At 32.2% G+C, this 16,852-nt stretch overlaps 1 protein-coding gene across 2 annotated transcripts in view; it reads left to right on the top strand.

The window, feature by feature from the left end:
* ADAM32 (ADAM metallopeptidase domain 32) overlaps nucleotides 1–16,852 on the top strand; it is a 183,945-nt gene that overhangs the window by 102,741 nt on the left and 64,352 nt on the right. For both annotated transcript variants that reach the window (XM_059156119.1, XM_059156118.1), the window contains 3 exons: nucleotides 1,730–1,907; nucleotides 7,865–7,957; nucleotides 9,357–9,552. In XM_059156119.1, the coding sequence (XP_059012102.1) occupies nucleotides 1,730–1,907; nucleotides 7,865–7,957; nucleotides 9,357–9,552 (467 nt within the window). The remainder of the gene's footprint in view (nucleotides 1–1,729; nucleotides 1,908–7,864; nucleotides 7,958–9,356; nucleotides 9,553–16,852) is intronic.

The raw sequence follows: 16,852 nt of genomic DNA, 5'->3' as shown, positions 1-16,852 counted from the left end.
TCTAGCTAATAATAGGTGCTCAATAAATTTCAGTTTTCTCCTTATCTGATAGAATTTTACTACATATTGAAAGTGATTCATGGAAATGCTCTCTGAAGCTATCTTTATTAGTGGTATGTGGACATAATGACATAAAATTTTGATTAATATAAAATTTCTCTAAGATCGGTGAGAAAGCTTAGAACCAAGCACAGTATAATCTATTTAATAGAAGATTTTTGTTATTATAAAAAAATCAGTAGACAATTGATTCTGTGTTTGCTAAGTACTGTACTTGTGATAAGTAATACCAATAATAAGGATGATAAAGTTCCCTGCCTCAAACAACTTACTATTTAATGAATCATCTATCATATATGTACTACAAACCTGTGAATAAAATGAAAAAAAAAACATTAAAACAGAAAAGATTCAAACTTTAAACGAGTTTGATTCTTAATTTTATAATAGTCAGGGGAAGGACTGAGGGAGTAGAAGAGAAGTTTCAAGAATTGTTGATATATATCCAGGAATTGCCGTAAATGGATACAGGATTTTCTTCATTCCTAGGCAAGAGATATCATATTCATGTATAAGTATTTTTCTTTATATGCAAGAATTTATATACAGTCATGCCCAGAATCTCAAAATTAATATACTAATGTATATAAAATAATCTATTTTTATTTTTTTATTGCGGAAGGAATGCTTAACAGGAATTCTCTTAAAATTTTAAATGTGCAATACAGTATTGTTAATTATAGGTACTTGTTGTACAGCAGGTTTCTAAAATGTACTCATATCAAATAACTGAAACTTTATACCCATTGAATAACTCCGCATTTCCACCTCCTCTTAACCCCTGACAACCACCATTATACATGGGACAAACTCTGCATCCATGAGTTTAACTACTTGAAATATATATATGTGATATCATACAGTGTTTTTCTTCTGTTACTGGCTTACTTCACTTAGCATAATGTCCTCATGGTTCATCCATGTTTTTGCATATGGGTTTATATATGTATATATGATGTATATACATTTTTTTTTAATCCATTGATTTGTCAGTGGAAATTTAGATTGCTTCCTTATCTTTGCTGTTGTGAATAATGCTGCAATGAACATCGGAGTGCAGATATCTCACTGAGATCCTGGTTTCAGTTAGTTTATATGTATACCCAGAAGTGGGATTGTGGGATCATATTTTAATGTTGTGAAGAACTTCTCTACTGTTTTCCACAATGACTGCCCCAATTTACATTCCCACCAACAGTGTACCAAGGATTCCAATTTCTCCATATCCTTGCCAAATCTGATCTTTTAATTTTATTTTTTTCAAATCTGATCTTTTTAAATGATAATAGCCATCTTAACAGGTATGTGGTGATATCTTATTGTGGTTTTGATTTGAAATTCCCTGATGACTAGTGATATTGAGCACCTTTTCATTTTCCTCTTGGACATTTATATGTATTTTTTGAATAATGATCTATTCAAGTCTGTGCCCATTTTCTAATTGGCTTGTTTATTTTTTACTATTGTACTTAATTTTATTTGAATAAGGATATGTATCCCAATGAATAAAATCACATGATCTACCCAGGAATAATTTTCACCTCTAAGCACTTGTTATAAACATTTATCATTACCTATTCAATTTAACATTTTGAAAGTAATTTATATTATATAGAGTTGTGTTTTTGGAAATGTACTGCCAATGACATTTATATGGATTCACCTCTAGGAGATCAAGTGGTGTGAAGACGTTTAGCAGTTGCAGTTTGAGTGCCTTTGAAAATTTCATTTCAAATATGGGTGCCAGATGTCTTCAGAACAAGCCACGAATGCGAAAAAATGTGGCAGCACTCTGCGGCAACGGCAGAGTGGAGATAGGTGAAGCGTGTGACTGTGGTACTGAGGAAGTAAGTCTGATAAATAGGAAAGTTAATTAATAAATTAATTGTTTAAGCTCATATCTTTGTCATAAATGTTACGTGTCTCAAATATGACTGAGTACTATGCAGAATATTGACAGTAAGTGAAATTAAGTTTGAAATACATCCAGAATATACTATATAAACGTAGGTTGAAGGATTTTGAACAAGTAGAAAATGTACTCCTAAAAATTATTGCTGATGGGAAAAATAGGCAGCTAGAATGAACTTTTGTGTTTTAAACTAAATATCTAAGATCTTTCCAAACCTGTGCTTAACCTCTGGATATGTTATAAATGTTTTATTGAAGATTAACATGTCAGCCATCTACCAAGTATCCTTTAAGGTATTATTCCACAATGGGATCAGTAATATGGTAAGGTAAGGCTATTAATATTACAGTCTGAACATAGGGTGATTTTAATTATACACTTGGTAAGGAAGCTATGAAAATATAGTGGATGCAAAAGGTCCAGGTTGTAGTACTTTAAGATACTTCAGTATTTGCAGCCATACTGCAGCTATTATACATTTCCATGATTACAAGACAGATGGAAGTGATATTAGGGTGTGATACATATGTGAGTCTGAATATGCTTGTATCCATACCACTCTATTTTATTTTATTTTTTTTTAAAGATTTTATTTATTTATTTGACAGAGATCATAAATAGGCAGAAAGGCAGGCAGAGAGAGAGGAGGAAGCAGGCTCCCTGCTGACCAGAGAACCTGATACGGTGCTTGATCCCAGGACCCTGGGATCATGACCTGAGCCGAAGGCAGACGCTTTAACCCCCTGAGCCACCCAGGTTTTGCCATTTGGTAGATCAAGTCCTCCCTCTTAATTCTGTTTCCCTTCCTCCCTTCCTCTTTCTTTCTCTCTCTCTCTTTCTTAATTTCTTTTTCTCTTAATTTCTTTTAAAATATAATTAACAGACAGTGTTACGGTATACCTGAAACTGGTGCACAGTATAATGATTCAACAATTCTGTGCTTTTCTTGGTGCTCTTCATAATAAGTGTACTCTTAATCCTCTTTATCTGTTTTCACTATTCCCCTGCCCATTCCCCTCTAGCAACTACCGTTTTTCTCTATTTTTTGGTCTTTTTATTGTTGTTGATTTCTTAAATTCCACATTTGAGTGAAATCATGGTATTGATCTTTCTGTGACTGACTTATTTCATTTAGCATTATATCCTCTAGATCCATCTATGTTGTCACAAATGACAGTATTTTATTTTTTTCTTTATGGATGAGTAATATGTCATTGTATCTATCTGTCTATCTTCCATTATATTTACAGATATAGATACAGATGTATCTCCCACATCTTCAATCATAGGACACTTGAGTTGCTTCCATATCTTGGCTATTATAAACAATTCAAGTATAAACATAGTGGTGTACATATCTTTTTGAATTAGTAAGTACCTGAAGTAGAATTAAGGGTTTGTTTGATGTTTCTATTTTTAATTTTTTGAGGAATCTCTGTACTGTTTTCTACAATGGCTTCAACAATTTGCATTGTCAAACAATGCTTGTTATTTTTCCCCACATTTTCACCAACTCGTTATCTTGTGTTTTTAATTTTAACCATCTGACAGGTGTAACATGATATCTCATTATGGTTTTGATTTGCATTTCCCTGATCATTAGTGATGTTCAGTATTTTTTCATGTGTCTGTTGGCCATCTGTATGTTTTTTTTGGAGAAGTGTCTATTTAGGTCCTCTGTCCATTTTTTAATTGAATTCTTTTTTTTTTGGTGTTGAGCTATAACAATTCTTTATATATTTTGGATATTAACTGCTTATTGGATATATAATTTTGCAAATATCTTATCCCATTCAGGTTGCCCTGTTGTTTCACTGATGGTTTCCTTAGCTAAGCAGAAGCCTTTTATTTCTGTGCAGTCCCAGTAGTTTAATTTTGCTTTTGTTTCCCTTGTCAGAGGAGACATATCTGGAAAAATGTTTATATGCTTATGTCAAAGAAATTACCAGCCGTATCTTCTTCTAGTAGTTTTACAGTTTCAGGTTGGTCTCACATGTTTCTTAGTCTACTTCAAGATTATTTTTGTGTATGGTGTATTTTTGTGTATGGTGTAAGAAAGTTCTCATTTTATTCTTCTGCATGTAGCTCTCCAATTTTCCTAACATCATATGTTGAAGAGACAGTCTTTTCCATATTGCATATTCTTGCCCCTTTTGTTGTAGATCAATGGCCCATATAAGTGTGACTTTAGTTCTGAACTCTGTATTCTGTTTCATTGATTTGAGTGTCTGGTTTTGTGTCAGTACCTTACTGCCTAGATTACTGTAGCTTTGTACTATATCTTGAAATCTGAGATTGTGATACCTGTTCAGGAAACATCTGATTGTCAGTATGCCTGATCTAGAAAGTCATGTGAATAGAATGATGCCTCACATATCCTTTCTTCTTTCAGTTTATTTATTTGTTTATTTTAGTCATCTCTATACCCAGTGGGGGGCTCAAATTTATGACCCTGAGATGAAGAGTCCCATACTCTTCTGACTGAACCAGCCAGATGGCCCTGGCTTCTTCCTTTCAGTACTGTGTTTTGAGATTCATTCAACGTCGCTTTATGTCACAATAGTTTCTTCCTTTTTATTTTGTGTAATACTTTGTTGTTTAAATATGAACACAATCTGTTTTTTCACTTACCTGCTAATGGATATTTGAGTTGTTAACAGTAGTGGGCCATTATTCCAAATTCTTAGAAGTAGAATTGCTGGATCATATAAGTATATGTTCATGAGAAACTGGCAAACTATTTTCCAAATTGTTATATTATTTCACAATCTTATCAGCAACATATGAAACTTAATTTCCTCCACACCATCACCAAAATGTGATGTTGTAGCCCTTTAAATTTTAACCATTACAATGGTTTTGGTTTGTGTTTTCTTAGAGTATAATGGTGTTGAACATGTTCTCATGTCCTTAAATAACCATTAAATAGTTTTGGTTTTTTTGTTATTGATTTGTAAGAGTTTTTTTCCTATAGGCTGGATACTAGTTCTTTGTCAGACATGTATATTACAAATATTTATTTCCAATCTATGTATTACCTTCTTGGTTGTTTAACAACATCTTTGAACAACAGGCATTTTTTATTTTTTATGAAGACCAATTTATCATTTTTTTTTCTATGATCATAATGTTTTATGTCCTAAGAAATCTTTGCCTACTCAAGGTCATGAATATTTTATCCTATGTTTTCTTTGAGAAGTTTTACAATTATCACTCACAGTGGTCGTTGATTCATTTTGGGTGCATTTTTGTGTTTGGGTAGTGTTTTTGAGGTTCGTTAGGCTCCATTTGAGCCTATTTGTTAAGATGACTATATTTAACCATTGTATTACTTTAGCATTCTTATGAAAGTAAATTACTATACATGTGTGTCTATCCCTGGATTCTTTTCTGTTTATTTATGTAACAAAACTTTATGCCAGTTCTACGCTATTTTAATTCATGTATTTTCACAGTAAATCTTGAAAACAGGTAATGTAAATCACCCAACTTTGTTCCTTTTTTCTAGGTTAGTTTTATTATTGTGAGCCCTTTGTATTTCCATATAAATTGGAGAATCAGCATGTGAATATAGAGACTTTATTGGAATTGTGTGGTATTCATTCATCAATTTTGGGAGAATTACTTTTTTTTTTTAAATTAAAATTGAGTCTGCCAATCAATGTACATGGTGTGTATCTCCAGTTATTTAGCTCTTCTTTAATTCATTTAGTTTTTCTATAGTTTGTTTCTATAGCATTGTTTTAAAATTTTATTTAAGAATTATTCATTGCTAGTATAGAAAATACAATTGACTTTTGTGAATTCACCTTGGATCTAGTGTCAATTAGAAATGTTGAGAATGGTCTTTGCTTTGTTTTTATTGGTGGAGGCAGCTTTCTGACTTTCACCATTAGATATGATGTTAGATAAAACTTTTTTGGTAAACAGATACCATTAGCATGTTGAGGAAGTTCCTTTCTATTTCTGATTCTCAAATCAGGAATTAGTGTTGAATTTTGTCCAATGTCTTATTTTTGTGTCTATTGAGCTGATTCAAATGAGTTTTCTCCTTTTAAAAATTAATTAATTAATTAATATAGTGCATTTCATTGATTGGTTTTTGAATGCTAACCCAACCGTGCATTCTAACATTAGCTTCACTTACATTGTTCTATATACATATATGTAGTGGTAGATTTAATTTGCTTATATTTTGTTTGGGTTGATGGCACTTATCTTCACAAGGGAATTGTGGTCTGCATTTTTTTCTTGTCTTGGAATATTTTCTGGTTTAAGCATCAAGGCAATTCTGAGCTCAGTACTTTCTGAAAGAATTTATTTAAGATATTATTATTCCTATTTATTTATTTATTGTGGAAGAGCACTTCACATAAGGTCTATTCTTAAATCTACCCTCCTAGAGGTTTTATAGCCTTACATTTTACATTTAATTTATGATCCATTTTGAGTTATTTTTTGTGAAAGAGATATAGCATATATATCATATACATGATATTAGCTGTAGGTTTTTCTGTATGTTCACTATTAAATTTAGGAAGTTTTTTCTAGTTTGCTAATATTTTGTATGATTCATTAAGTGAATATTGGATTTTGTCAAGTTCTTTTTCTACATTGGTTTTTCTTCTCCAGCCTGTCAATATAATGAATAAATTGGTATTTGAATGATTATGAGAGATATTGGTCTGTAATTTTCTTTTTTTGTAATGTCTCTGGGTTTGGTATTAGAGTAATACTGGCCACATAGCATAAGTCAGGAATTTCATACATCAGTTTTGGGAGAGTATTATGTATGTAATTCCTGGGGTGAAGGCAGTATGAGCTATTCCTGGGTTGCTTTTTCTCTTGGCTAATTTTAATTTGCATCATTTCCATATAATAAACCATAACTGTGAATATAACAGCTTTCAGTGAGTTCTGTGAGTTCTTCTAGTAGATTACCAAACCTTAGAGTTGTTTTGGAAATCCATTGAACTTGTGTTTGGTGTAAGTAGAGAGGGAAGTTTTGGGGACATTCTGACTTTGCAGTAGGCATAAGCTCTATATACCTTTCCCCACCTCCAGCATTACTGAAGTATGACTGAAAAATACAAATTTTATTTTTAAGGTGTTCAACATAATATTTTGATATATGTATAACCTTTGAAATGATTACTACAATCAAACTAACCTATCCTTCACAAGTTCCCCTTTTTTTTTTTTTTTTTTTTGTATGTGGTGAGGACACTTTTATCTATCCTCTTAGCAAATTTCAAGTGCATGATACAGTACTGTTAACTATAGTCATCATGTTTTACAGTGGATCCTGAAAACTAATTCATTCTTAAATGAAAATTTGTACCTTTTAAAAAAAATATTTTATTTATTCACTTGACAGAAATCACAAGTAGGCAGAGAAGCAGACAGAGAGAGAAGGGGAAGCAGGCTTCCCACTGAGCAGAGAGCCCAAAGCAGGGCTTGATCCCAGGACCTGGGGATCACAACCTGAGCCGAAGGCAAAGGCCTTAACCCACTGAGCCACCCAGGCACCCTGAAAATTTGTACCTTTTGAACAGTATCTCCCCTTTTTCCCCACCCTCCAGATGCTATTAACCACCATTCTGTTCTCTCTCACTATTCTCTAATTTGTGGGGAAAAAAAAAAGGTTGTTTCATATATTTTTCCTAGTTTTCTAGTTGGGTAAGAGTTTCTTGGTACTGGTTACTCTGTTTTGATTTGAAGTGAAAGTCTTACTTTAGTATTCTAATTGTTTAGAGATACAGAACCATAAATATTGAAAGCATTAATATATTTCCCTAAAACTCAAAAAGTAAGCCCAGTAAATATAGTTCTTGCCAAAGTTTATATTATTATCATGATGTACTTTTACTTGTGCATTCCATTAATTCATAGCAATGTGGACCTGCTAGCTGTTGTAATCCTCACACTTGTATGCTGAAACCAGGATCACAGTGTGCTGCAGGATTGTGCTGCAGGAACTGTAAAGTAAGATTTAAGTATCTTCCAAGTATGTAATGAATCATGTCTTAATACTTTAAATCACTTAGACCTATAGCTGAAATAGAAATAAATGAACTTTCTGAAACTAATATTATACTGTATGTTAAGAAGATGGAATTTAAGTTAAAACAAAAAAATAAGTGAATTTTCAGATAAAGAAAAATATACTAAATTCACAATCAGATTTCTGATTTTGTGAAGATTACTTGGATGTTCAGGTTTTCTTCTTATGCGATTATTCTGCCTAACTTTATGCTGTTGTTCTTAAGACTTGGTTGAGAGCTATTGTACTATTTTTAATACAGAAGATCTCCCTTAAAAGGGGCTTTTTATTTACCCTATCCATTATTTATATTTTTAGAAATAAAAATATTGTTACTGGTTGTGGTAATTACCGGTAGATATGTAATTGAAAGACACAACAATCTCCCATTAATGTATAAATAATGAAACTTACTAGAATAGCACTTCCTAAATGCTATGTTAGCACAAAGTTCAAACTACAAACTTCTTATTTATTCAAAGATCATTTAATTGAAAGATCACATACCAGTTTATATGTTGAAGATGTTGACTCTTTTCCTGTTTTCCTTTTCAGCTCCTGCAATATATTTGTAACAGATTTGTCATATGACGATCCCTCTATTGAACTACCTACCATGGGTTCTGTGTTCTTGACTATCCTTGACTAATGCAATTTTGTTATTTTTTTCTAGAATCTTATCATGTGGTTACATTCTTACATCTGTAATCTTTTTATTGTCACCTGGAAATCATCAATTAAGATGTATGAGATAGATGTCCCTTTAAGATGGTTTATGTACATTTTCAGATTCTGTATATGAAAGTGTTAATTAACTACAGGATAATTCAAGAGAACAGTTATAATTAAGTTTCTTCTCTAAGAACTGCCTCTTTACCCTTTGGTTTTCCTCTGTTTATTCTGTTATTTATGTGTTACATTTGTCATAGAATTACTACTGTTCCATACTTACAAACTATGCTTTGAATAAGTATATTTTATTTAGAAATTATCTGAATTACATTGTTTTCACCCAAGAAATAATTATCTCAAGCTAAAAGTGATTTTTCCTCCCTTGCACTGAAATGCAAACAGAGCTTTGGCAATCATCGCATCATATTTATGTTATACTTTTGCATGTGCATATGCTTATTTCCTGTTATAGCTGATAACATACAGTTTTTTCAATATGATAAGCATAATGCTTTATACAAAGAAGGTACTAATAGACATTAATGAATAAATAGGTCATTAAACTATAAATAGAATGAATTTTGAAATAGAACAGTTTTGAAATAAATACTGAGAAATTCAACAATCTTAAGTGTAATGCTTTATTTTTTATATTTTAATTCCTATTAGATTGAAAAACGAGGTGTTCAATGTAGGGAAGCAAGACATCGTGAATGTGATATTGCTGAATTTTGTGATGGAGGGTCACCAGAATGTCCATATGATGTAACTATAAAGAATGGACGTCTATGTAGAAACAAATATCTGTGTTATGATGGAGGCTGCCAGGATACAAATGCACGTTGTGAGATCACATTTGGAAAAGGTAATATTGTTCTGTAAAATCTACATAGTTGGTACTTTGTATTTTTATTAACATTACCAAGACAAATGGCAGTTAATTATATATATAATTATATAATTGTGTATATATATGTATATAATATATAATTGTATATAATGTGCATATTACATTAAAAATATAACAATGCATATGTACACATATATAATTATAATATATGAAATATAATTAATACATATGTATGTATGTGCAAGTTGAATTCTATCTGTGTATTTAAATATATATTTAAATTTTTTTATTGTGTTCTGTTAGTCACCATACAGTAAATCATTAGTTTCGATATAGTGTTCCATGATTCATGTGAGCTACCCTATGACCTAGCACTACTGGGTATTTACCCCAAAGATACAGATGTTATGAAAAGAAGGGCCATATGCACCCCAATGTTTATATTTAAATTCTTTATTCTATTTAACATCTATGTTTTTATTTTTCAAACTTTATTAAGGTATAACTAACAAAGAAAATATATATTTAAGATAAATGAATTGTTTTGATATTTTGTGAAAAAATTGTCACAATCATGGTAGTTAACATATTAGTTACATATATATACCAAGAAATGAAATTTCTTAATCATAATGTCGTTCATTTTTAATTTTTGAGGAGTCTATATACAGTTTTCCATAATGAGTGTGCTAACCTCATTCCCCACAGCAGTGTACAAAGTTTCCCTTTCTCTACATCCTTGCTAACACTTGTTATTTTTTATCTATTTGATAATAGCTATCCTAAAAGGTATAAGTTGTGGTTTTGATTTACATTTTTCTTATGATTAGTGATGCTGAACACCTTTTCATTAATCTGATGGTCATTTATATATCTTCTTTTGAGAAATGTCTATTCAGGTCTTTTGCTTTTTAAAATCTCATTATTTGTTTTTGCTCTTGAGTTGTATGAGTTATTACATATTTTGTAGATTAACCCTTTATCAGATGTGTGGTTAGCAGATAGGTCTCATTTTCACTCTGTTGATTGTTTCCTTTATTAAGTTTTTTTTAGTTTGGAGGCCCCTGGGTGGCTCAGATGGCTGAGTGTCTGACTCTTGGTTTAGCTTAGGTCAGGGTCTCATGAGTCTCTGGTCCAACTCCCTGCTCAATGGGGAGTGGGCTTGAAAGATTCTCTCCTTCTGCCCCTCCTCTTCCCTTGCTCTCCCTCTTTCTCTCTAAAAATAAATAAGTATATATATATTTTAAAAGGAAGTCTTTAAGTTTGATGTGTCCCACTTGTCTATTTTTGTTTTTGTTGTCTGTTCTCTCATGCCATATCTAAAATATTATTTCCCAGACAAATATTCAAGAGCTTTCCCCCTATTTTCTTGTAATTTAACAGTTTTGGGTCTTACGTTTATGTTTATCTTGACCCTTACCACCTTCTGCAGCGTTATTGAGATGTAATTGACCTATAACATTGTGTCATTTTAAGGTATATAACATGATTTGGTATGGTTATTTATTGCACAATGCACAATGATTACCACCATATTGTTAGCTAACACCTCCATCATGTGCTGTAATTAACATTTCTTTTCGTGGTGAGAGTATTTAAAATCTTTTCTCCTAGTAATTTTCAAGTATGTAATACAGTATTATTAAGTATAATCATCATGTTGTACCTCAGAATCCCAGAACTTAAATCATCTTGTAACTAGAAATTGGTACCCTTTGACAAACATCTCTCCCTTTCCCCCACCTACCAGCCTTGGTAATCACAGGCTATGTATGCTTTGTTTACTTGAGTTCAGTTTTTGTTTTGTTTTGTTCTGTTTTTGGTGATTTCACACATAAGCAATGCTATAGAACGTTTGTCTTTCCTTGTCTAACTTATTTCACTTAACACAATGCCCACAAGTTTATCCATGTTGGAATAAATGATTTCCTTCTTCCTCATGAATGAATAAAATGTTACTTTATATAAATACTATATTTTCTTTACCAAGCCTTTCATTGACAGACACTGTTTCTGTATCTTCCCTGTTGTGAAAAATGATACAAACATGAGGATGCAGATTTTTATTCAAGATCTTGTATTCATTTCCTGTAGATACAAAGTGGATTAGAAATGGGGTTGCTGGATCATATAGTAGTTCTACTTTTAACTTTTAAAGGGACCTTCATACTGCTCTTCATATGGGTATTGGCTGTGCCAATTTACATTTCCACAAACAGTGCATAAGTGTTTCATTTTCCCCATATTTTCACCAATATTTGTTATTTTTTCAGTTTTTGATGAAAGCCATTCTAATAGATGTAAGGAATTATTGTGGTTTTGGTTTGCATTTCTTTGGTATTAATGATATATTAAACATATTTTCATGTACCTTTGTCTATATTTATGTCTTTGAAAATAGTCTATTTTCTTCCTTTGCTCATTCTTAAATCAGATTGTTTGGATTTTTGTTACTGGGTTTTTTTTGTTTTGTTTTGTTTTTAGGATTTTATTTATTTGTTTGACAGCTGGAGATCACAAGTAGGCAGAGAGGCAGGCAGAGAGAGACGGAGAAGCAGGCTCCCTGCTGAGAAGAGAGCCCGATGTGGGACTCGATCCCAGGATCCTGGGATCATGACCTGAACTGAAGGCAGAGGCTTTAACCCACTGAGCCACTCAGGCGCCCTTGTTACTGAGTTTTATGAGTTCTTTGTATATTTTGGACATTTACCAGATTCGTGATTTGCAGATATTCACTTCCATTCCATAGATTGTCTTCATTGTTTTATTTCTTTTGCTATGCACGAGCCTTTGAGTTTGATGAAGTCCCATTATTACTTCTTGCTTTTGCTGCATGTGCTTTGGTGTCATATCTAAAAAGTCAGTGCCAACAACAGTGTCAGTGTCAATGCTTTTTCCCTATGTCATCTTCTAGGATTTTTATGGTGTTCATTCTTACATTTAAGTTGTTAATCTATTTCAAGTTAATTTTTGTGAATTGTATAAACTAGAGGTTTACTTTAATTCTTTTACATGAGAATATCCTGTTTTCCCAATGTCATTTATAGAATAGGTTCTTTTTTCCCCATTGAGTATTTTTGGCTCCCTCATCAACTATTTTTTGAGCTTATACCTGGGATTTGGTCTAGGTTCTCCATTCTGTTCCATTGGTCTGCTCTTCTAAAACAGTACCATACTGTTATAATTATTACAGTTTTGGAGTAGCAATTTTGGTATAAATTGCTTTGAAACTACAAATGGTATTGGTAGTATTGACATTTTAACCTATTAATTCTTCTGATCCAAGAACACAAGATATCTTTTCTTTTGTGTCTTAAATTTTTTTCATGAAAGTTTTGTCATTTTTAGGGTACAGATTTCTCACTTTATTTAAATTTATTCTGAAGTATTTTTATTGATTCTGATGCTAGTGAGAATGATACTGTTATTTTTCAGCTGCTTTGTTGTTAGTGTATAGAAATTCAAATGATTTCTGTATGTTGATTTTGTACCCTACAGAGTTACTGAATTTAATAGTTATAACACACCTTTTTGGTTGGGTCTTTAGGTCTTTCTCTATATGAGATTATATTTTCTACAAGACCATTTCACTTCTTCCTTTCCAGTTGGGATGCCTTTTATTATTTTTTACCCTGACAGCTCTCATTACAATTTCTGGTACTATGTTGAGTAGGAGTGGTGTGAATGAGCAAAAGTCTTATTCGTCATCTTAGAGGAAAAGCTTTCTAAGTTTGATATTGGCTGTGGGTTTATTATATGTGGACTTTATTGTGTTAAGATGTGTTCCTTCTATACTCAATTTGCTGATTATTTTTATCATGAAAGCATATTGTATTTTGTCAAATGCTTTTTCTGTTTTTATTGAGAGAATCTTATGATCTTTTATCTTTCATTCTATTTATGTGGTATATCACAGTTAGTGATTTGCATGTATTGAACTATCCTTGCATTCCAGAGATAAATACCATTTGATAATGGCGTTTTATTCTTTTAATGCTTGGTTGAATTTAGTTTAGCAATATTTTGTTGAGAATTTTTACATCTGTATTCGTTAGAGATGTTGGTCTATAGTCTTCTCTTCTTATAGTGTTTTCATTTGACTTTGGTATCAAGATAAAGCTGGCCTTATAGGATGAATTTGGAAATGATCTCTTCAGTTTTTTGGAGGAGTTTGAGAATGATTAACATTAACAAGTGTTTGGTATAATTCACCAGGGAGACTATCTGGTTTGGCCTCTTCTGTGTTGGAAAATTTATGATTACTGATTTTATCTCATACTCAAAATTGGTCTGTTCTGATTTTCTAGTTTTTCATGATTTAATATTAGTTGGTTATGTTTCTAGGAATTTATCTACTTTTTCTAGGTTCTCCCAATTTGTCAACATATAATTGTTCATAATAGTTGCTTATGACCCTTTGCATGTTTATGTTATCAGTTATAATGTCTCTTCCTTAATTTATGGTTACCTATTTGAATCTTCTTTTCTTCTTTTTTTTTTTGAATCTTCGTTTTTAGTCTAGTTGGATGTTTGTCAAATTTGTATGTCTTTTCGAGAAACCAGCTCTTATTTTGTTAATCTTTTTATTGTTTTTCTCATCCCTATTTAATTCATTTCTGGTCTGCTCTTTGTTATTTTTTTCCATCTGCTAATATGGTGGCTTTTTTTCTTTTTCCTTGAGGTATAGAGTTGGGTTGTTTATTTTACACCTTTTTTCTTATATGGAGGTGTTTATTGCTATAAACTTCCCTCTTAGAACTGCTTTGCAGAATCCCATAGATTTTGATATATTGTCCTTCCATTTTCATTTATTTCAGTATAATTTTTGATTTATGTTTGATTTCTTCTTTGACCCACTGGTTGTTTCAGAGCATGTTCTCTAATTTCCACATATTGGTGAGTTTTCCAGATTTCCTTCAATTACTAATTTTCAGTTCCATTTTGTTGTTGTTGTAAACGTTACTTTGTATGATTTCCGTCTTAAGTTTACTAAGACTTGTTTTATGGCTTATCATATGATCTGTCCTGGAAAGTGTTCCATGCACACTTGAGAAGAATGTGTGTTCTGCTGCTGCTAAATGGAATATTCTGTATGTGTCTGTTATATCTATTTGGTCCAAAGTCTGGCCCTAGTCCAGCTTTTCCTTGTTGATTTTCTGTCTGAATATCTATCCTTTGTAGGAAGTGGAATATTTAAGCCCCCTAGAATTATTGTATTGTTGTCTATTTCTCCCTTCAGTTTTATTAGCACTTACGATATTTAAGTACATCAATGTAGAGTGGATATATATTTATAATTGTCATATCCTCTTGATGAATTGACTGCCTTATTATATAATGATCTTTTTTACTCCTCTTGTTAGCATTTTGACTTATAGTCTATTTTGTCTGATATATAGCTATCCCTGCTTCCACTTGCATGGAAAATCTTTTTCCATTCCTTTACATTTGCTTATGTGTGTCCTTAGAGCTGAAGTGAATCTCTTGTGGGCAGCATATACTTGGGTCTTATTTTTCTACCTATTCATGAAGCAACTCTGTCCTTTGATTAGGAAATTCAGTTCCTTTGCATTTAGAGTGATTATGGATAGGCAAGGACCTACTAATTCCAACTTGTTAATTGTTATTTTCCCATTTTTCTCTTTCTGCTTCCCTTTGTGAATTTGTGATTTTTCATAGTAGTATGCTTTGATTCCCTTCTCTTTATTATTTGTGAATCTACTGCAGGTTTTTGTTTATGGTTACTGTGAAACTTACATAAAATATATGTATAGCAGCTTATTTTATGCCAAAAGAATAATGTTTGATCAATTTCAAAACCCTTCCCAAGTCTCCCCTCCTGTTATGTTTTTGATGTCAAAATAACATCTTTTTGTAGTGTGTATCCACTAAGAAATTACTGTAGCTATTGCTATTTCAATACTTTTCTCCTTTAACTTTTATACTAGAGTTAACACATAACCATGTTACAGTTTGAATATTATGAATTTTACTATGTCCTCGTCTTTGCAGATGTATTGTATACTTTAATTTGTGTTCATGTTACTGATTAGCTTTTCTCATTTCAGCGTGATGAACTCCTTTTGGCATTTTTTCTAAGGCAGATTTAGTGTTGATCCATTCCCTTAGCTTTTGTTTACTAGCAAAAGTCTTTATCTCACCTTAATTTCTGAAGGACAACTTTGCTGGGTAAGGTATTTTTGGTTACCAGTTTCTTTCTTTCAGAACTTTGATTATATCATCTTATGTCTCCTGATTTGCAAGATCTCTGCTAAGAAATCTACTGACAGCTTTCTGGGGTGGGAGGGATTCTCTTTTATGAGAGACAATATATATTTTTTACCACTTTCCCTTATTGTTGATTTTAGATAGTTTTATTACAATGTCTCTTTATTATTATTATGTGTCTTGGAGAAGACCATTTTGGATTGAATTTTTGAGGTGATCTATTAACTTCATAAACTTATATGTCCAAATCTCTCCCCAGGTTTGAGATGTTCTCAGTCATTATATAAGTAAGACTTCTACTCCTTTCTCCCTCTCTTTTCTTTCTGCGACTCCAGTGATGCATACATTATTTCTCTCAAGAGTGTCCTATACATCACATAGGCTTTCTTTATAACCTTGCATTCTTTTTCCATTAGTTTATCTAATTGGATAATTTCAATTGATCTGTCTTCTAGCTTACTGATTCTGCTTGCTTGGTCAGTTATACTGTTGAACTATTCTACTGAATTCTTCAGTTTAGTTGTTGGATTATTTAGTTCCACAATTTCTGTTTGATTCTTTTTATATTTTCTATTTGTCGAACCTCTGATTTTGTTCTTGTATTGTTTTTTTATTTTATTACATTGTTTATGTGTATTGCACTATCTTGTAGCTCTCTCAGCATTTTTAGAACAATTAATTTGAAATATTTATCAGTCAATTCCTGGATCTCCATTTGTGTGAAGCTATTTGTTGGAGGTTTACTATATCCTTTTGGTGGCATCATGTTTTAATGCTTCTTCATGATCCCTGTAGCTGTGCGTAGTTATCTACTTATTTGAAGAAGCAGTCACCTCTTCCAGACTTTATGGATTGACTTTGGTAAGGGAAGACTTTCATCTATGGGAGGGGGCATTCTGGAGTAAGTGGTGATCTGGGGTCTAGTGGTGCAGTGTACCCTGTTTGGGCATGTGTTGATGGCACTTGGTCCATGGGGTGTAATGTCTCCTTGGCTTAGGCCACTAGGGTTCATGGCATGGACGTTGTGTGGTCAGACAGTCCTCAGTGGCTTCAGGGGCTATTAGAGTCCTCAGAAAAATCTCCAGGT

This window comes from Mustela lutreola, chromosome 18 (genome assembly GCF_030435805.1).
Source record: "Mustela lutreola isolate mMusLut2 chromosome 18, mMusLut2.pri, whole genome shotgun sequence".
NCBI lineage: Eukaryota > Metazoa > Chordata > Mammalia > Carnivora > Mustelidae > Mustela > Mustela lutreola.
This window is presented reverse-complemented; position numbering and strand designations above follow the sequence as displayed.